Source organism: Cheilinus undulatus, linkage group 14 (assembly GCF_018320785.1).
Source record: "Cheilinus undulatus linkage group 14, ASM1832078v1, whole genome shotgun sequence".
NCBI classification, from domain to species: Eukaryota; Metazoa; Chordata; class Actinopteri; order Labriformes; family Labridae; genus Cheilinus; species Cheilinus undulatus.
The window spans coordinates 49306348-49329001 of NC_054878.1; the positions used below are offsets into that span (position 1 = coordinate 49306348).

Genomic DNA, 22654 nt, shown 5'->3' on the forward strand with positions numbered 1-22654 from the left:
GTGCAGCAGTGGGATGTGCAGAACCTGCAGAGCTGTGCTGATGAAAGGGTTGAAATGTACTTTTCAGTTCACTGGGGACTGACTGAAGGTTCAGGGCAGCTTCTGGACTTCTATCATGATTGTCTGTTGGAGTATTTACCATTACATCCAATGTTCTGCTGTCGGTTGTGTTCGCTGCAGAAATCTGTTCCACAGCAAAGGCATGCTCATCGGCAGCATGTATTTTTGGGGCAATGTCTGCAGGGTCAAACAAAGCAGACAGATGTAACTGTGAAGCATCTACAGAGTGATTATTTCTGACTTCAGGGGGAATGACAGGATCAGCGACCCTGAAGGTGTTCCCTGTTTGCTCTTTGTTTTCTAACTGCGCCAAAATCTCATTGGTGTCGTTCTTTTCATTAGATACACAACGATTCGAGAGGCTTTCTGTGACTGTGGTGAGCAGCTGGACTGACTCTGCTGAGTGGCTAACAGGGGATGTGGAAGATATTTGGAAAGGCTCTAAATGGTTGTCCATTGGGAGTTGGGTGGCTGTGGGTTGGAGGAATCCAGCAGTCGGCCAACTTGGCAACAGTAAATCAATTTCTACCTCTTCCATGCTGGCAGACACCACTGGCGCTGCCACCATGATGGGGTGGAGAGAGGAGAGAGAAGGGGAAATGAGGGATGAAAAGGGGAGGGAGGAGACTGTCAAAATGGGAGGGGTGGCTGGACGGATGAGAGAAGGAAAAGAAGATATAAGTGTGGCTGAAAGAGAAGGGGAGGGGGAAAGTAGAGGCAAAGAAAGAGAAACTGTGAGAGGTGAGTCCTGCTGCAGCCCTGCATCTTCCACATGCACCTCTGCATCTTTTGCATCCTCTAGCCTCTGACTCCTGTTTAGTTCCACACTTGCATCCAAAATCAGATGCTGTGGGTGTTCAGAGTTTGTTTTTATCATGTTTGCAGTTTGCTCTGGGGTTTGTGGGCTAAGCCGGCTGCTGTGGAGTACCATTGATTGGGTCACTGCCATGACAGATGGATTTGGCAGAGAGGAAGTGGGCTGATTAAATGCATCACTGAGTCCTCGAGAGCCTCTTGAGTTATTATGAGTGTCAATGGTGGTGTTTGTGTCGAATTGGTTATCAGGGCGTAATTGAGAGCTTGTTTGCTGCAGCCTCCATGAATCACTGGTAAAAGTCAGACTGGAAAGGTTCCTGTCTTGTGAAACTGATGAAGATGTTTGAGCTGAGACGAAAGGGTGCTCTACTACAAGGTTAGGGAAGGATAGGGAGGAAGATACCACAGCTCTCTCTACTAGCATGGATTCATGGGAAAGGGGACCTTGAGCTGGCATGAAGGGATTTGAAGAACTGGAAGAAGAAGAAGAAGAAGAAGAAGAAGAAGAAGAAGAAGACTGGGATTGCTGCGTTTCATTTCCGTTTGCTTGGATGAAAGCTGGAGTGCCTCCGGAGGCCAAAATCTCAGCTGGTTTTGGAGACGCAGAGCCAATGTTAGACTCATCTGGCAGGCTATCAGTGCTTCCTAAACCTCTGTAGTCAGAATGAACCAAGAACTGGCTATCGGACTGACTGGACTGATGAAAGGAATGCCGCAAATCCCCAGATGATCTAGACTCCAGGTCATAAGCCTCCACCATAGACAGATCTGTCTCTGCTTGAGGCAGTAAATCTGTTGTAAATAATCCTAAGGGAGTTGGATCAATTTGACCAAAAGAGGAGTCTAAAGAAGTCCTAACTGACTGGGCAAGGATGTGACTATCCTCAGGGAGGGGTAGTGGACTTTTAATCGATTCAGATTCTTTGTACCAGAGCTCTTCTGCAGGATGCACCCATGCACCATCGACTACTGGCATCTGGGTCTGAGCTGGGACTGTAGAAAACAGAGAAAGCGATATCATGGATGCTGTGCCAGCTCTTGTCACCTCAAAGTCTCTTTGAAAATTTGAGGATGGAGACATAGATGACAGTACAAAAGCCTGAAAGTTCCTACTAACTCCGTCTAACTTGGGAATGTGACCAGATTCAGTGGTACAGTCTGTTTGTGAATGCATCGGTTTGGCCTGTTGGGATGGAAGGCCAAGGGAGGGCTGTAAAGAATAAGAAAAGAGCGGGATGATGGTGGTCTTCAGAGGAGAAGAGGGGGGAATTTGGCTGAAGGAAGAAGCTAGCGACAAAGAGGGAAAGGAAGGGAATAAGGGGATGAGAGGTAGGGGGGTAGAGGAGTGTGAGGAAGGAAACATCTGGCCCGTGTCTTTCCTCTGCTGTAAGGGAGAATAAGTGGGGAAAATCTCTCCAGCAAAGAGAGCTGTGGAGCTTAGCTGTACCACGGGTAAAGATGGCGTTGGCTGAGTGAAGAGAAGGGATGAAAGGTAGGGTGGAAGCAGAGACTGTGTTGGCTGAGAGGTTGGTGTTTCCATTTTTGGAGGGGTGGGCTGTGTGTGGGAAATTTCCACTTGCTTTTGTCCACCTCCACTAGCATTATTTGGAGTCCTGTGCTGTTCTGTCAGGGTGTGAGAAACAGAAATACGAGACATGCCAAGGGGAGTAAAAGGTTCTGGCATCAGTCTATGTTCTGAATGTGTTTGAGAGAATTTGCTGGCTTTTGCAGAATCACTTATTTGGATCTCTGACTCATTGTGAAGTTGGACAACCTTCCCACTTTCTCTGTCGGAGGTGGGTAGATGGAGAGGAGAGGCACCATGAGTATTCGATCCGTTTAATAATGGCTCGTCTTTGGGGTTTGCACCGAGAAAGTCCGGTTTGATGGTGGCTGGCTCATCCAAGGAGTAGACGGCATCAAAATCGTACAAGTGAAAAGTACCACTCTCTGTTAGCTCAAACAAAAAAGGCTCATAACCAGACGAGTACTCAACCAGGGGCTCCAGAGGATCCGTCAGGCTCCCATTGATGGATGTTTGGTTTTCCCCGCCTTGTATTCCCAGTTGCCACTGTGGCCCAGCAGGTTTGTTCTTTCTGTTGCTTAATGAAGATGACGAGGACGACACAGATGAGGAAGATGCCTCATCTCTACGTTGCCACAAAAAGGAGTCTTCAGACGAAAGTGTAAGGTTTGATTCAGTAGGGAGTTTCGAGGCTTGAGTTGTTGTAGGATTGTCCTTTTTCAAGACTGCTTGGTGCAAAAAGTTTGGCATTGATGTTGGTTGAACGACTTTTCCCAACAGGTTTGTAGCATTCCTAAATTCAGGAGCATGTCCAGCTGTCTGTGTAAATATGCCTGCCTGTGTGGTGGATGTTGGTGTCTCCTTGGATTTGAGCTCAGTTGTTTGTGCAGTTGGTTTAGTGATGAGAGCTGCCTGTCTGACTGGTGCACTCGTTGCAGACGGCCGTCTTAAAGCAGCTGGACGCTTTCTACCCTTTCTAACCAATGGAGTTGAGATGTACCCCAGAGAGGTCTTGGCCCCACGACGGCCCTGAGGCCTGTACAAGGAGGCTGGCGGTCTGGGGCTAGAGGGCTCAGGCCGAAATGGAGGACCCCAGGCTGGGGCTGAGAGTCTGGGATTGGATGCAGGATCCAGGAGTCTTGAGGATTTGATTGGAGGACTTGACTGGCTGGACACAGGGGCTCTACGATGCCTCTGTTTTCTGAGGGAAGCAGCCTGACCAGCAGCGTCCAGTCTGGACCAGGAACCAGGGGTTTCCAACTGCTGAGAAGCAGTTCCAGCAGCAGAGGTGACACTGGCGGAAGCTTTGGTTGGAGAGTTCTTAGCAGACTCCTTCGCTGTCATCAAACCAGATGTTATTCAGGTGAAAAGAGAAGGTTACAGGTGAAACTTCATCATCACACTCAAAAACTAGTTAGCAACAGACTTTAGCAACCCCACATCTCCTTAAACACCAACAAGTGTGAGGAAAATAAAGCATCGATTTGAGTATGATGTTGAAAATTTAGGGAAAGATACAACCATTGGAAGAGGAACCTGACAAGAATAAAGCAAGACCAGATCCAAGGCATCAAAACAAAGATATACCGAAGTCTGTGTAATGAAATAGACACCACATCTAGGTTAGTCCAGCAATAAAGAAGTCTTAATGATGATGAAGCAAAGATCCTGAGTCTGTTAGAATCATAGGGTCACAATAAAATATGATTTAAAAAGATTTAATATTAATCTAACTGACAGGAGATCTGGTTTAAACCACAACAGGAAAAAAGAGGCTGAAACACATCGACCCCGTCTGGGAAAGCTTCAAATGGAGAGCAGACTGTTAGTAGGGAATAAAGTCATACCTGAGCAGACATGATGGCAGTAGAAATGCTGATTGTCAGACTATTTCAGCGTGTTTCTTACCCCTAGAGGAAGCAGCGGCTACAGCTATGTTAGTGGACAGATGGTTAGTAGTTTCTAACGGCAGCGGAGGAGTTCTTCCTGGAACTGAGATCAACGAAAGGCAGAATGAGGAAGCAAAAGGAGATGAGTGCACTTTACTAGAGCAGTACCTTTAGCAGATGTCATTATTCACAAAGACGTTAAAGTGGTGGTTAAACAGAACCAAGAGGAAATGGAGATTCATCTCAGTCCTGATGTCTGACACCATACAAGCTAACACAACAGTGAGCTAACAGACAGGTAAGCTAACGTCAGAAACTCAGCTTGTGTTCATCCTCACTGCCCTAACTCTGGAAATCTGATTCTACTAGCTTCAGATGTGTTCCCTGGACTAAAACCCCATCAGTTTACTCAATGCAACATAAAAATCTATAATAATGAAACGGTAGAGAGATCTGCTTATCTGCTTTTAAGGTTGCAGAAGCAATCGTTTATGGGGACTGCAGTGGATTATGGGACGTGTAGTTCCTTCAATTACAGTAAAAAAAATCAGGTAAAAAGTTGCATTTGTCTTTTCTTGCTCTTTTACTGCATCAGATCAAATGTTTTAAAGTCACACATCTGGTTGGCTTGGTTGCCAGATGAAAAATTATTTAAACAATGACTTAGACTTTCCTCTGAGTGTTCTTTTGTCGTCATGGGGTAATGGTAGCCAGGAATACTGATGAACCAGTGACTGACACTGACATTACTTTGGAGAAATCTGTCTTTTTTCCAGAAAAGCCAAATTATATTGACCATGATTGATTTTTAAAATCAATAAAAGAGTAAATATCCGAGGAGGCGAAAACTTTAAACAGCTCTGTAATGACGAAGAATGCAACTCTCTGGGACAGGATGTCATAGAAGAAATGTTCACTACCCTAACTGGCACAGATAAATGTGTTTCAGTTTGGTACTTTCCGGAGTGTCTGCTCTGGTTTTTAGGTTTATATAAATCTGCTCAGTGGTGTCTGCAGCTCCAGTATCGTCGCTCTTACCATGGGTCCTAGGGTTAGTAGCTGGGAGGTTAGTGGGAGCAGATGAAACTGTTGGCGTGTTGCTGGTTGTCTGCTGGGCTACAGGGGAGTAAACAGTCATATCATCACTTTAGCTTAGTTAGCTTAGCTTCATCATAACAGTGGTTCAAACAAGGACTGACAGGTTAACTAGTTCTTTCCCAGGTCTGTTAGCTACCTTACCATGTGTTGTAGTGCTGGCTGAGGCGATGTTAGTGGCAGCAGATGAAGGGGTAGCAGCGCTGGTGGTGATGATGATGGTAGTGGCAGGCAGAGCTGATCAGCACATAAGTCAGCATGTCATCAACATAGAGCGGTAATGGACAAGCTTCCAGCATGTCTGAACACTGAAACAACCTCTACAGACTTTCAGGACTCAGAGCAAAGGCTTGTAGATGAATGGAAGCCTCTTAGAAACTTGGTTCAAGCTGGGTTTACCAGAAGCATCTCTTTAAACTGAAGCTTTAAGGTCAGCAAGGCTTTTTCAGGTGACATCTGAATGTTGGATTAGTCTCTGACATGTTCGGACTGCCTCTGTCTTCCACAGGAGAGCTACGTGATGTTGCCGCTTGTCTGGCCAGCTGATCTTACGGCGGTTTGGTTGACACGCCCCCTGCTGACAGGCACGGGGAAACATACAGCCTTCTCTTAAGTCAAAGTCTTAAGGGCTGTTTCCAGATCTTAGAGACCTCCCAGATCTAATGGTGGTACTCGTAGTTCAGTGAATGAATGACCTCGGTGGTTTCAGCCGGGGATGTGGTTTTCCATCAGGGGTCTGATGTGGCTCATTATGGGTTGTCCCACCTGGATAAGATCAGCTGTTGGGACAGGTCACAGCTACATTACGTCACTGTACTGAGGAAGACTAGGGGACGTCAGCAGCTGAAGCACATCATGGGAATAAAGAAATCACATTCCTGTCAATAAGAAAACAAAATGAACGGCTTTGGTGGAGAAAGGCTGAGTCTTATGGACTGCTAAGCTAATCCTGCTGGCCTAAGGCTAGGACCAAGACTTGGGCTGACCCTTCAGAAGCTTGGGAAGTGGTTTGGTTGGAAAGGAGTAAGTTATTTCTTCAATTTGAAATCTAACAGGTCTTCATAAAAGTAGCTACAGCAGGACAAACCTCAGAATGAAGCAGGAAAGTGGTTCTGATTTTGTTGAAAACATCTGTGCAGCAGATGTTCCTACAATAAAATATTATCCCTAGCTCTTATTTGGAAGACCTCTGGTTTCTTTAGGTCTGTTTTGTTTGCTTAAGCCCTACTTGTAGCTACTGCCTACAGGGGGCCAGCAAGGTTAGCATGGCTAACAGGGCTAGTAGGGATAACAGGGCTAGCAGGGCTAACAGGGCTAGCAGGGCTAACAGGGCTAACAGGGCTTACAGGGCTAACAGGGCTAACAGGGCTAACAGGGCTAGTAGGGATAACAGGGCTTACAGGGCTAACAGGGCTAACAGGGCTAGTAGGGATAACAGGTCTAGCAGGGCTAACAGGGCTAGCAGGGCTAGCAGGGCTACTAGCAGGGCTAGCAGGGCTTACAGGGCTAGCAGGTAGTATGGTCTTCAGTATGAAGGCAGTATTTGCCATCTAGGGCAGCCCTACTAATGAGCAGTGCAGCTTTTGCATGTTTGTCTGAGTGTCTGAGGGACAGAGCATATGCAGAGGGGACATCCAGGCTAACTGCACTAAAGACCCAGACTGGTTTAAACCTGTCTGGATCACCTAGAGCCTTTCCTTCTGCCTTCAGTGACAGACATGGTGAGACCATGGAACAGTGCCTGTGTTTATTAATGTCTAATTGTGACTCATTTTCCAGGACTTTACCTCTGCACGTTCAGAAATGACTGCTTTAACCTACTGTAGGAATCTAACGGGTCATTTACTGTGACGTGTGCTGCTGACCTCTTGGCCGGGTCACCCTCGTTAAAGAGATCTGCATCTCAGTGGGTCCTTATCTGGTTAAATAAAGGTTAAATAAAAAAATGCAGGCATACTGCCCTGTTCCATCTACACGTATGTAAATGAGAAGTAGGAGGAGGTGAATCCAAACATCCGAATCGCTCCACTCAGATCTCATCCATGAAGGCCAGTTCTGCCTGCAGCAGTGAGAGTGGTGAAATTTACCATCAGCCCCGTCTGCTGGTTCTTCTAAATCCACCGCAGTCAGCTGTTCCTGTCTATCCTTCCACCTTTAATCTGTATCTGTGGAACTGGGAATGAGCTTCTTATAGGGCGAAGAGGCGAGGGTTTGCACCTCATGTGTAAAGCCACTGATGTGCTACTTGGCCTGGGGTAAAACATGCGCTTTAGCACCTGCAGACCATCAGTGCAGATTTTCTTGTATATTAGTTTTAAAAGCAGAACTATTCATTCGGCGCTGTTAGTGTCCCTGTACACCACGGCTGTTACTGAACACACGGTTCACTTCATCAAAATAATCAACATGAAAATACTCTGACTCATTTTCATCTCAGTGACTTGGAGGCAGATGATCCTGACAGGGCTGTCGTACTTCCTGTCAGTCACCCATTGGTTAGTAAATCCCTGTCATGTAGTTCAGGAAAATATTCTCCAAAGTATTTTAAAGGTCTTTGGGTTTCGATCATGGTTGTTGTTGGTCATGTTAAGTGGTACTTTTGGAGGTTTGTCCATCCTGGATAAAATCAAGATTACGTTAGAAGACTCAATAATTATCCCTCTGATCTGATTTAAACAGTACGCTAAGAGATGCTTAAGGAAAACCGCAAGGCAGCAAAGCTTCTGAAGCCTTACCAGAGGAGGAGGAGGAGGAGGAGGAGGAGGAGCTGGCTGTGCTGCTGCTGCTGCTGGTACTCATGGTTGGGGTTAGTGGCATGCTAGTGGTAGGGATGGTGGATGGAGTGATGGGAGGGAGAACTGGAGATGACAAATTAGAGAATACAGCAGAAGGAAAGCGAGCACACATGGACAATAATGTCGTTTTTATTCTCCTTAGAGCCTCTACTATGGTCTACGGTCTAAAACACTCTAACACTCATGGGAAAAAAACATTTTAGAGAAATTAAAGGATTTGCTCCGTTTCATTTGAGCTGCATGTTTTAATTTTACCGTTAACAGTGCTGAGCATCAGAATCCTCATTACCCAAACCTAAGGACAACAACTGGTTTTAACATTCATTCACCATTACGACTCTTTGTTAATGAACTAATCATCAGGTCTGAATAAGTCATCCTCTAACGCCTTGGTAGATAATATTTATCTAGTCTCAGTCCTCCTGGGTGGACCACGTTCATCCCCAGTAAGCCCAGTCTTCCCCTGAGTAGATTAGGAATAACAGGGCTAACAAATCAATTATAGACGGTTTAGAAAGTTAAACAGCTCCCAGCAAACTCAGTCCCCAAAGGTCAAACACAGCACAGCTTCAAAGATGAGGGTTTAGGTGATGAATTAGACGATATGGACAAAAGTATTTGGTCGACTGACCTTTACACCTACAAGGACTGAAATTATACTGTATTCAGATCCATGTACTTTAATATGGAGTTATCAGCTCTAACAGCCTCCTGTCTTCTCTGAAGGCTTTAACAACAGCCTGGAGTGTTTCTGAGGGAATGTGTGTCCATTCATCCTGTGGAGCATTTATCAGGTCAGGCTCTGATGTTGGACCAGGAGGCCTGGACCACAAGCTCTATTCCAGTCCATCCCAAAGGTGCTGGATGGGGTTGAGGTCAGGCCTCTAGTCTTTCTAGTCCTTCTTTGGTCTCTGGGCCACAGTCCTGCTGGAATAGAAAAGGGCTTTCCCCAAACTGTTGGAAGCATAGCATTGTCCAGACCCTGAAAACCAGCCCCAGACCATTATCCCTCCTCCACCAAACTTCACAGTCAGACAGGTAACGTTCTCCCAGCATCCTCCAGACCCAGACTCACCCGGAGGACCGTGACCGGTCACTCCACAGACCACGTTGCCACTGCTGTGTTTTACTCCACTCTATCTGACACTTGGCATTGGATTTGGTGATGTGAGGCTTGCATGCAGCTGTTGCCATGGAAACCCATCCATGAAGCTCTGGCCGCACAGTTTTAGTGTTTACATTAATGTAATAAACGCTTCCACTTTCTAATAATATCACTGACAGCTGACTTTGGAATAAAATCTCACCATCTGTCTTCTGTCAAAGGCGTCATCATCACAGAATCACGCTGAAGTCTGTGTGCTCTTCAGACCGACTCGTTTAGGATCACAGATGTTTGAGACTGCATGGCTAGGTGCTTGATTTTATACAGCTGTGGCCCAAATCTGTTTCAAACACTTGCATTCAGTCAGTAACAGGTGTGGCCAAATACTTTTGTCCATAAAGTGCATGACTGGCATCCTTCAGAAAGAGTTGGTCTTCTACTTCCAGATGAAGAAGAAGGAAAAGGGAGAAAAGGTTGCATGAAGAGAAGTACAGGCTGAGGAGGAGGAGGGTTGCTTACCGTTGGTGTTGGCATTAGTAGCATGGATGGTGTTAGTGGAGTCAGTGGATGAAGCTGCAGGAGAGGAAGCTGGCAGTTGGGATGAAGGGGGAGGGAGAGAGAAGATGCAACGGATGATGAATGATTGTTTCTAAGTTCATCATAAAGAATGCAAAGGACTCTGGAATCCAAACAAACTAATAACCTTTGAGACTAAATAACAAACACAGGTGAAGCTAACAGTTATGCAGGTGTGACCATTACTCAGGGGCCCTCACAGCAAAGCTGGACAGGGAAAATCCCAGAAAGCACAATCAGAGGCTAACACTGACAAAGCCTCCTACTAGTGGACAATCTTTGCAATTCACAACTAGAAGACTGACCATCAATCACAGCAACACTTAAAACTGGGGGCAGCAGGGGCTCAGAAGGTCGATGTGTCCTTGGCAATGTCACTCCACTCCACTGCTCCCACTGCTGCATTGGTGGAGTGTAAATGTGTATGACTGGGGTTAGCCAATGCTGATGTTCCATTCTCTATCAGTGTGGGTAGGTTACCCTTACAAGTTCAGGTCCATTTATAATTTACCAAACTGAATCAGAAATACTTTATTAATCAGGAGCATATGCCGGTTCCACACTTTGCCCCATCAGCCCCATATTCTCTGGCCTCCTGATGACAAATGGCCCATGCCCCATCTCTCCAGGATCCCCCCTAGCTGACCCCTCCTTGATGCACAGGCCAGCCCCCAAGGCCTGGTCCAGCCCACCAGGAGCTGGGCAACCTGTATGCCTTGAGCTGGTTTAGCCCTGAGAAAACTCTGCAGTACAGCTGCTGCTCCCGTATCCAGCACCCGATCCTTCCCATCCTCGCCATCCTGAGCACCTCAGCATCAGACACATGGGTTACCAATGATACCCAAAAATGCGCAGAGGAAACCTGGACTGAAAGACCTCGACTTTCCTCTGCATGCTCAGATACTGTGCTAATCCAGTGCCACAGCCTCTACGCTCTTACCATCCACCGACAGAGATTCACAGGCATTATCCAATGCCTGAAGGCCTGGATCTTTGTCTTGGCCCGGGACACGTGCAGTCCCAGAGGGCCAGCATCCGTCTTCAGCAATGTAAGAGTCCCCACAAGGACATCTACAGTCTCTGCAAGGATCCCAGCATCATCAGCAAAGTCCAGACACACCATGGTTTCTGCACCTGTTTCCCTCCCCAGGCTGAGGTAATGAAGAAATTAAATGATAATGATGGTTGAGTTGACAAACCAGAGGCTGAAATAATAAATGTGTTTCATACACACAGAAGAAACAAACCTGATCCTTTTCCAAAGGTGGGACTATATCCTTTCTTTAAATCCAGTCAGACTCATCTCTATGGTGGTTGGTGATTTGATCCCCTTGCTTTTGTTCATTCAGAGTTGAGAGCATGTTCCTGAATATTTCCACCTGTATGAAAGCTTCACTCAGCAGGGATCTACCTGTCCAGGTAACCCTGAGGCTGTGAAACCAGGCGAGCAATTACAACAGACCATCATTAGGAGTTCCTCACATGTCCAGGGATGCAGCTCTGTGTTTGACCCTGAACTCTGGACGTGATCAATCTGATTTACAGACTGAACACGTGACCCTTGGCTGCTCTCTGGTGGCCTGCTGACCTGACTGGGCTGCAGAAGTCATTTAAATTCTGGAACATGAACTAGAGTGTAATTGGCCCGACTGTTACTCACAGCGTGGTCCCAGAAAAACTGACCTTTAGAAGAATGTCCCTCTGAGGCCACTGTAGTAGAGGACAGTGTGAGAACTGACATTTTGGGAGTGGGGGTGGTCACGTCGTCAGCTGTCCCCTGCTACTGCACTGTCCAAGTGCAAACAGGAAATACCACTGAGAATGACTTCCTGGAGCCATGCTGATTGGACAAAATCGGGCTTTGCTGATGTGAATTATATTTGCAGGCAGAAATCCATATGTCTGTCTGTCATCTCCATATATCACACTATACCTCTGTGCATCCATCCATCCATCCTTCCATCCATCCATCCATCCATCCATCCACCCATCCATCCATCCATCCATCCATCCATCCTTCCATCCATCCTTCCATCCATCCTTCCATCCATCCATCCATCCATGCATCCTTCCATCCATCCATGCATCCTTCCATCCATCCATCCATCCATTGATACATCCTTCCATCCATCCATCCATCCATCCATCCACCCATCCATCCATCCATCCATGCATCCTTCCATCCATCCAACCATCCATCCATCCATGCATCCTTCCATCCATCCATCCATGCATCCTTCCATCCATCCATCCATCCATTGATACATCCTTCCATCCTTCCATCCATCCATCCATCCATACATCCACCCATCCATCCATCCATCCTTCCATCCATCCATCCATCCACCCATCCATCCATCCATCCATGCATCCATCCATCCATCCAACGATCCATCCATCCATCCATCAATCCATCCATCCAACCATCCATCCATCCATCCAACCATCCATCCTTCCATCCATCCATCCAACCATCCACCCATCCATCCATCCATCCATCCATCCATCCAACGATCCATCCATCCATCCATCCATCAATCCATCCATCCAACCATCCATCCATCCATCCAACCATCCATCCATCCATCCACCCATCCATCCATCCAACCATCCATCCATCCATCTATCCATCCATCCATCCATCCATCCATCCATCCATGCATCCTTCCATCCATCCATCCATCCATCGATACATCCTTCCATACTTCCATCCATCCATCCATCCATCCTTCCATCCATCCATCCACCCATCCATCCATCATCCATCCATGCATCCTTCCATCCATCCATCCTTCCATCCATCCATCCATCCATCCATCCAACCATCCATCCATCCATGCATCCTTCCATACTTTCATCCATCCATCATCCATACTTCCATCCATCCATCCATCCACCCATCCATCCATCATCCATCCATGCATCCTTCCATCCATCCATCCTTCCATCCATCCATCCATCCATCCATCCATCCTTCCATACTTCCATCCATCCATCCATCCACCCATCCATCCATCATCCATCCATGCATCCTTCCATCCATCCATCCTTCCATCCATCCACCCAACCATCCATCCATCCATCAATCCATCCATCCATCCTTGCATCCACGCAACCACCCATCCATCCATCCATCCATCCATCCATCCATCCATCCATCCATCCTTCCGTCCATCCTTCCATCCATCCATCCTTCCATACTTCGATCCATCCATCCATCCATCCATCCATCCATCCATCCACCCATCCATTCATCCATCCATCCATCCATCCATCCATCCATCCATCATCCATCCATCCATCCATCTACCCATCCATCCATCCATCCATCCTTCCATACTTCCATCCATCCATCCATCCATCCACCCACCCATCCATCATCCATCCATGCATCCTTCCATCACTCCATCCATCGATACATCCTTCCATCCACCCATGCATCCAACCATCCATCCATCCATCCATCCATCCACCCATCCATCCATCCATGCATTCTTCCATCCATCCATCCATCCATCCATCCATCCATCCATGCATCCAACCATCCATCCATCCATCCACCCATCCATCCATCCATCCATCCATCCATCCATCCTTCCATACTTCCATCCATCCATCCATCCATCCATGCATCCATCATCCATCCAACGATCCATCCATCCATCCTTCCATCCATCCATCCATCATCCATCCATCCATGCATCCTTCCATACTTCCATCCATCCATCCATCCATGCATCCATCCATCCATCCATCCACCCATCTATCCAACCATCCACCCATCCATCCATCCATCCATCCATCCATCCATCCATCCAACGATCCATCCATCCATCCTTCCATCAATCCATCCATCCTTCCATCCATCCATCCATCCATCCATCCATCCATCATTAATTTAAATATTTTTTTCCCCTCCAGCTCAGCTCTCATCGCTGAGGGTAAACTTCTGCAGTGCTGCATCGATCCTCCTGTCTTACTCATGAAGAAAGTATTGGTAAAGTCTGCTTGCTGAAGCAGTTAACTGTCAGGAGAAGGGTCAATGTCCGGGGTCATGGCTCTCTGCTGGAAAATGGTGGATTGGAGAGATGGAGAGAGTCTTTACCTTGAGAGGAGGAGATCCAGTATTTGGGGTCTTAAATGATGTGCTTTCCAGTGTTAATAGGTCTGACTGTGCAGCTGAGCAGCCCTCTGGAGGTTTTTCTAAAAACACTCCAGGGTTCCTTCACATATGGTCCTCTCAGGGTCATTCAAGGAAAATATCACCAACACATCATAGTAGAGATGACTGTCCTTCAGTTTACAGAGCGAGCTTATGGCAGGATCCAACAACCTCTGTGACCCTGGTTCTCCTCTACAGACCCGCAAACATCTGAAGAGGCACCGAGCTAGAAGAGAGGATTTCAACATCTGCTTTTCTTTTAATCATTTCCTCTTTTCAACAAACTTGACTGAGATTCTTGTCCTTGTTTGACTTCTCTTTCATTTTCTTCTCAATCCAACTACATTTCCTCCACAGTCCAAACTCATAAAACACAAACTCTGATAGACCGCAGCTTTGAAAGAGAACGCCTCGACACAGAAGAACTTCCTTTTCTTTTCATACCCTGGCATTTCCAAGCCATTTTCTATTAGCTCATAAAAGTCTGACAAAAATGATAAACTCATAGGTTTCTAAATCTGGTCCAACAATCCAGGGTCCATTTTAACTTTAGTCTGTCCCTTAATAACCAGAATCCCAGTATCCCAGTATCCCTGTGCTGTGCAGCTGAATGGGAAGCAAATGGATCCGAAGCAGCCATGCTTTTAAATCCAGCTGGTTTCATCCACAGTATCCATGTCAGGGAATCCAGTCTTTAAGAACGGCCTGAAGCAGGTACGACTCTCTTTAACTGGCACAACATTTGAAGGACTGTGGATGTGTTGAAAGGTAACAACAGTTCAGGATAAACATTTAACTAAATATAGAACCGACAACAGACGGATGGTAAGAAGAAAACTGGCTGAAGGAAAGGTTTCTGCTCATCAAAAATTCCCAGATGATCAAAAGATGTCAAGACATCCTGGTTAAAGATTCAAAAGAACTGTGAGATTTAAACGGCTGCGTCTGGCATCAAACGGTCTAGATTTGGTTCAAAGGAGTCTGTCTGACAGCTACACTGGCTGTCTGAGAGCTACATTAGCCTTCTGAGAGCTACGTCAGCTGTCTGAGAGCTACATCAACTGTCTAAATGCTACATCAGCTGTCTGAGAGCTACATCAACCTTCTAAAAGCTACATCAGCTGTCTGAGAGCTAAATCAGCCGTCTGCGAGCTACACCAGCCTTCAAAGAGCTACATCAGCTGTCTGAGAGCCACATAAGCCTTTAAAAAACTAAATCACCTGTCTGAGAGCTACCTCAGCCTTTTGAGAGCTACATCAGCTGTTTGAGAGCTACATCAGCCATTTGAGAGCTACATCAGATGTCTAAAAACTACATCAGTCTTTTAAGAGCTACACCAGCTGTCTGAGAGTTACATTAACCTTTGAAGAGCTATGTCACGCATCTGAGAGCAACGTTAGCTGTCTGAGAGCTACATCAACTGCCTGAAAGCTACATCAGCTGTATGAGAGCTACATCAGCTGTATGAGAGCTACATCAGTCTTCTGAGAGCTACATAGGCCTTTTGAGAGCTACATCAGCTGTCTGAGAATTACATCAACTGTCTAAAAATTACATCAGCTGTATGAGAGCTACATCAGCTGTTTGAGAGCTACATCAGCCATTTGAGAGCTACATCAGATGTCTAAAAACTACATCAGCCTTTTAAGAGCTACACCAGCTGTCTGAGAGTTACATTAACCTTCGAAGAGCTATGTCACGCATCTGAGAGCAACGTTAGCTGTCTGAGAGCTACATCGACTGTATGAGAGCTACATCAGTCTTCTGAGAGCTACATAGGCCTTTTGAGAGCTACATCAGCTGTCTGAGAATTACATCAACTGTCTAAAAACTACATCAGCTGTATGAGAGCTACATCAGCAGTATGAGAGCTACATCAGTCTTCTAAGAGCTACAGAAGCCTTTTAAGGGCTACATCAGTTGTCTGAGAGCTACATCATCTGTTTGAGAGCTACATCAGCTATCTGAGAGCTACATCAGCCATCTGAGAGCTACATCAGCTGTCTGAGTGCTACATCGGCTGTCTGAGAGCTACATCAGATGTCTGAGAGCTACATCAGCTCTCTGAGAGCTACATCAGCTGTCTGAGAGCTACATCAGCTGTCTGAAAGCTACATCAGGTGTCTGAGAGCTACATCGGCTGTCTGAAAGCTACATCAGGTGTCTGAGAGCTACATCGGCTGTCTGAGAGCTACATCGGCTGTCTGAGAACTCCATCAGCTGTCTGAGAGCTACATCAGCTGTCTGAGTGCTACATCGGTTGTCTGAGAGCTACATCGGCTGTCTGAGAGCTACATCAACCTTCTAAAAGCTACATCAGCTGTCTGAGAGCTAAATCAGCCGTCTGCGAGCTACACCAGCCTTCAAAGAGCTACATCAGCTGTCTGAGAGCCACATAAGCCTTTAAAAAACTAAATCACCTGTCTGAGAGCTACATCAGCCTTTTTAGAGCTACATCAGCTGTTTGAGAGCTACATCAGCCATTTGAGAGCTACATCAGATGTCTAAAAACTACATCAGCCTTTTAAGAGCTACACCAGCTGTCTGAGAGTTACATTAACCTTCGAAGAGCTATGTCACGCATCTGAGAGCAACGTTAGCTGTCTGAGAGCTACATCGACTGTATGAGAGCTACATCAGTCTTCTGAGAGCTACATAGGCCTTTTGAGAGCTACATCAGCTGTCTGAGAATTACATCAACTGTCTAAAAACTACATCAGCTGTATGAGAGCTACATCAGCAGTATGAGAGCTACATCAGTCTTCTAAGAGCTACAGAAGCCTTATAAGGGCTACATCAGGTGTCTGAGAGCTACATCATCTGTTTGAGAGCTACATCAGCTATCTGAGAGCTACATCAGCCATCTGAGAGCTACATCAGCTGTCTGAGTGCTACATCGGTCTGAGAGCTACATCAGATGTCTGAGAGCTACATCAGCTCTCTGAGAGCTACATCAGCTGTCTGAGAGCTACATCAGCTGTCTGAAAGCTACATCAGGTGTCTGAGAGCTACATCGGCTGTCTGAAAGCTACATCAGGTGTCTGAGAGCTACATCGGCTGTCTGAGAGCTACATCGGCTGTCTGAGAACTCCATCAGCTGTCTGAGAGCTACATCAGCTGTCTGAGTGCTACATCGGTTGTCTGAGAGCTACATCGGCTGTCTGAGAGCTACATCAACCTTCTAAAAGCTCCATCAGCTGTCTGAGAGCTAAATCAGCCGTCTGCGAGCTACACCAGCCTTCAAAGAGCTACATCAGCTGTCTGAGAGCCACATAAGCCTTTAAAAAACTAAATCACCTGTCTGAGAGCTACATCAGCCTTTTAAGAGCTACATCAGCTGTTTGAGAGCTACATCAGCCATTTGAGAGCTACATCAGATGTCTAAAAAACTACATCAGCCTTTTAAGAGCTACACCAGCTGTCTGAGAGTTACATTAACCTTCGAAGAGCTATGTCACGCATCTGAGAGCAACGTTAGCTGTCTGAGAGCTACATCGACTGTCTGAGAGCTACATCGGCTGTCTGAAAGCTACATCAGGTGTCTGAGAGCTACATCAGTTGTCTGAGAGCTACGTCTGTCTTAGAGTTACATCGGCTGTCTGAGAGCTACATCAGCTGTCTGAGAACTACACTGGCTGTCTGAGAGCTACATCAGCTGTCTGAGAGCTACGTCGGCTGTCTTAGAGCTACATCGGCTGTCTGAGAGCTACATCAGCTGTCTGAGAACTACACTGGCTGTCTGAGAGCTACATCAGCTGTCTGAGAGCTACGTCGGCTGTCTTAGAGCTACATCGGCTGTCTGAGAGCTACACCAGCTGTCTGAGAACTACACTGGCTGTCTGAGAGCTACATCAGCTGTCTGAGAGCTACATCAGCTGTCTGAGAGCTACATCGACTGTCTGAGAGCTACATCAGTTGTCTGAGAGCTACATTGGCTGTCTGAAAGCTACATCAGGTGTCTGAGAGCTACATCAGTTGTCTGAGAGCTACGTCGGCTGTCTGAGAGCTACATCAGCTGTCTGAGTGCTACATCGGTTGTCTGAGAGCTACATCGGCTGTCTGAGAGCTACATCGGCTGTCTGAGAGCTACATCGGATGTCTGAGAACTACATCAGCTGTCTGAGTGCTACATCGGTTGTCTGAGAGCTACATCAGCTGTCTGAGAGCTACATCGGCTGTCTGAGAGCTACATCGGATGTCTGAGAACTACATCAGCTGTATGAGTGCTACATCAGCTGTCTGAGAGCTACATCGGCTGTCTGACAACTACATCATCTTTCTGATTTCTACATCAGCTGTCTGAGAGCTACATCGACTGTCTGAGAGCTACTTCAGTTGTCTGAGAGCTACATCGGCTGTCTGAAAGCTACATCAGGTGTCTGAGAGCTACATCAGTTGTCTGAGAGCTACGTCGGCTGTCTTAGAGTTACATCGGCTGTCTGAGAGCTACATCAGCTGTCTGAGAACTACACTGGCTGTCTGAGAGCTACATCAGCTGTCTGGAGAGCTACGTCCGGCTGTCTTAGAGCTACATCGGCTGTCTGAGAGCTACATCAGCTGTCTGAGAACTACACTGGCTGTCTGAGAGCTACATCATCATGAAGCTGCAGAGACAGAATTATCATGCAGGTGTGTTTATTATTCCTACCTGGGCAGCCCAGTCCAGGGGAGTCACAGCTGGTGGTGAGGGGGGTGCTGCTGGGCGGGGACACACCTTAGGGGAGGGGAGGGAGATTAAGAAGAAAAACAGTTAAATCAGTCAGAATTAGGGGCGTGTGAGTAGGAAAGGTATTGTGTTCATTCCTGATTCTATTCTGATCACAAAGATACGAAGTTCCTGAGACCAAAAACTCCTGAGACCACAACAACATTTCATAAACTCACACATTAATGTCCTTATTAAACTGAAGTCTGCACACCCACAAGAACACATGAAGAGCCACTGAATGAAAGATGAACCATAGGTTTGATGGGGTCAGATTTGTAGTCTCACGGTTTTGTTTGCTTTGATTCAGTCTGAGTCAGTTTTTAAATGATTTCCTTTATTCAGGGGAAAAAAACATCGAAACAGCCATTCCCCAAATCTAACGATTGGAGGGTTTTCCAGCATGAACGGCCTGTTGAAGGTCCCGCCACCCCCTGCCATCTCAGTCAGATCTAAGTCCAGATGTTGACTAGACCGCTCCAGAACCTTCATTAGTCTTTAGTCCATTCAGAGGTTGACTTGCTGGTGTGTTTGGGATCATGGTCCTGCTCCATAACCCAAGTGGTCTTGAGCTTGAGGTCATGAACTGATGGTCGGACATTCTCCTTCAGGATTTTCTGCTAGAGAGCAGAATCCATGGTTCTAGTGGTCCAGGTCCTGGTCCAGACCATCACACTACCACCACCATGTCTGACTGTTGGTCTGATGTTCTTCTGATCACATGTTAGTCTTACTTCGGACGGAGTGGGACACACACCTTCCAGGAAATTCCTCTTTTGTCTGGTCAGACCTCAGAATATTTCCCAGAAGTCTTGGGGATCATCAGGATGTTTTTAGTCAAATGTGAGGCGAGCCTTTGTGTTCTTTTTTTTTAGCAGTGGTTCTGGTCTTGGAACTCTCCCATGATGCCATTGTTGCCCAGTCTCTTCCTGATTGGTGAATCATGACCTCTGACCTTAACTGAGTCAGTGAGGCCTGCAGGTCTTTAGATGTGGTTCTGGGTTCTTCTGGGACCTCCTGGATGAGTTGTCCATGCTTCTTGGAGTCATGTTGGTAGGCCGGCCTCTCCTCGGAAGGTTCACCTCTGTTCACAGTTTTCCCCATTTGTGGGTAATGACTCTCAGAGTCTCAGAGCCTTAGAAATGTCGCTGTAACCCTTTCAAACTGATAGATGTCAGAGACTTTGTTCCTCTTCTGGTCTCTAGATGGGTCCATGATGTGTTGGAGATCTTCTAGTCTACTTCAGTCTCAGACTGGTTCTAGTTACAGGATTCTGGATCCAGCAGGTCTGGCCAGGATCAGGTCTGGGTGTGGATAGTAAAGCTGAACTCAGCTGTGGTTAATTTCAGTTAATTCATGAGTTAATTCAGGGGCAGTGACTGTTTCAGACAGGGTCAGGTAGGTTTGTGTTTTTTTCTTAATAAATTGAAACATTATTTAAAAATAGACTGTGTGTTTACTCCGGTGTCCAGCTATTCATTGGTTACCCATATTATAAATGAATTCTGAGTCATGCCTGCTTCAGAGTTTCCCAGCATGCATTGGAAATAACCATCCAGAGTGTAGAAATCTGAACATCTTCATGTTCAAATGTTTTCTGAAAACTTTCTCACAGATTTCCAATCAATCAGACTCCGTGGGTTGTGGTGGCTCTCTGATTGGCCGCCTGTTCAGATCAAATTCCGATGTTTTATTTCAGGGACAGCCTGTCTGACCGACCGTGCGCCTACAGCGGCCAAATTCAAGCACTCCTCCACTTCTCAGGCCCTCTGAAATGTAATGGCTGGCCCAGCTCCGGCCCACACATACTGAATATTCAGCGGCCTTCGGAGGGAGTGGGAGGGAGAGCAGTGAAAGAAGAGACTTTGTTCAGCCACACAGACACTCTGTAAGAGAAGGAATGTGTCTGACAGAATGTCAGCCAATCATGGCAGCCATCAGCCCAGAGAAGAAGCAGGAATTCAGTAATGGTGGACGGCCTGAGGATCAAAAGAGGAGAGACCGACCCAGGATTGTGTCGAGTCATACTCCACATTTTACCATCTCTTCTCCTTTGTCCTTTTTTTTAAGCTTTTCTCCTTTAAACCTCCCTCTCTGTCTTTAACTACCCGCCTCCTCAGCTCAGACACATTTCTGACTTTTACCCATACAGCTACATCTTTAGTGACCCCATCCCAGCACATCAGAGCCACTCTGACAAGGTACAAAAACTACTCAGGAAAATAAATCAACATGTTTCAGATGAGAAAGCTGCCAATTTACAAAAAAAACAAACTTAGACTTTTTAAATTTAAGAAATTGAAAATTAACAAGAACAAAACATTTCTAAGGTTGAGATTTTAAAGTAAAAAAAAATCACAGATTAGGCACAAGAAAACCATCAGATGAAGCCGCTTTTCTTTGCTCAAGTCCTGCAATGAAGAGACTGATCAACAAATACCTAAATAAGAGACTGAATGAATATTCAGCTGCTTTAAACTGACTGACCTAACTCTGCATAGTTGGTGCTAGTAGACTCTACAGCGATTGTAGTAGAAAGACACAAAAGTTTGGGAGCTCCAGTCACTGGTTCATCAGTATTCCTGGCTACCATTGCACCATGAAGACGAAAGAACACTCAGAGAAAAGCTGATTGAAAAGTCTAAGTCAGAGGATGGAGAGGGAAACATCTCCAAGTCTCTGAACATTCCCCAGAGTTCAGTTAAATCCATCATGAAGACATGAAGGAATATGTCACATGTGTAAATCTGCCTAGATCAGACCGTCCTCACACACTGAGTGGGCGTGCAAGAAGGAGACTAGTGAGAGAGGACACCAAGACACCTATGACTACTCTGAAGGAGCTCCAAGCTTCAGCAGCTGAGATGGAGAGACTCTGCAGACAACAACTGTTGGCCGGGTTCTTCAGCAGTCAGAGCTTTATGGGAGAGTGGCAAAGAGAAAGACACTGTTGAAGAAAACTCAGATTCAATCTGGACTAGAGTTCACCAGAAGGACTGTGGGAGACTCCATGGTCAAGAGGAAGAAAGGTCTTTGGTCTGATGAGACCAGGATGGAGCTTTGAGACCATCAGACACTGACATCACCACAAACACACCATCCCCACTGTGGAGCACGCTGGTGGCAGCATCATGCTGTGGGGATGCTTCTCAGCAGGATCATGCTCTGGGGATGCTTCTCAGCAGCATCACGCTGTGGGGATGCTTCTCAGCAGCATCACGCTGTGGGGATGCTTCTCAGCAGCATCACGCTGTGGGGATGCTTCTCAGCAGCATCACGCTGTGGGGATGCTTCTCAGCAGCATCATGCTGTGGGGATGCTTCTCAGCTGCTGGAAGGCTTGTAAAGGTAGAGGGGAGAATGAATGAAGCAAAATATCAGTTTATCAAAGAAGAATGGAGCAAAATTCCAGAGTCCGGATGTTTGATCCTGACTGAGACCTATCCACACAGACTCAGAGAGACTGAGACCTATCCACACAGACTCAGAGAGACTGAGACCTATCCACACAGACTCAGAGAGACTGAGACCTATCCACACAGACTCAGAGAGACTGAGACCTATCCACACAGACTCAGAGAGACTGAGACCTATCCACACAGACTCAGAGAGACTGAGACCTATCCACACAGACTCAGAGAGACTGAGACCTATCCACACAGACTCAGAGACTGAGACTGCAGACAGAGGAGACTCTACTAAAGACTGACTAGAAGGAGGAATATTTATGCACTCACTTCTTTGTGTATTTTTGTTGTTTGTTTTTTTTTTAATCTGTTTTCAGTTTGATATTAAAAATTTCTTTGAATCTGGAAAAATGACATTAACCATGATTCATTTATTAAACCAATAAAAAGGTTGAACGCTTTTATAGGAGCTGCATGGAGGTCTATGAACAGAAATGAGCAGGACAAGCTAGTGTAAGT

At 46.3% G+C, this 22654-nt stretch overlaps 1 protein-coding gene across 3 annotated transcripts in view; it reads right to left on the minus strand.

The window, feature by feature from the left end:
* The window catches only part of adgrg6 (adhesion G protein-coupled receptor G6), a 117918-nt gene that overhangs the window by 78625 nt on the left and 16639 nt on the right, over positions 1–22654 (minus strand). For 2 of the 3 annotated variants that reach the window (XM_041804575.1, XM_041804574.1), the window contains one exon: positions 18673–18738. In XM_041804575.1, coding sequence (XP_041660509.1) covers positions 18673–18738 — 66 coding nt within the window. Of the gene's footprint in view, positions 1–4309; positions 4394–5328; positions 5407–5529; positions 5623–8120; positions 8244–9804; positions 9874–18672; positions 18739–22654 lie in introns of all 3 variants that reach the window. The other variant, XM_041804572.1, reaches the window with a different exon arrangement.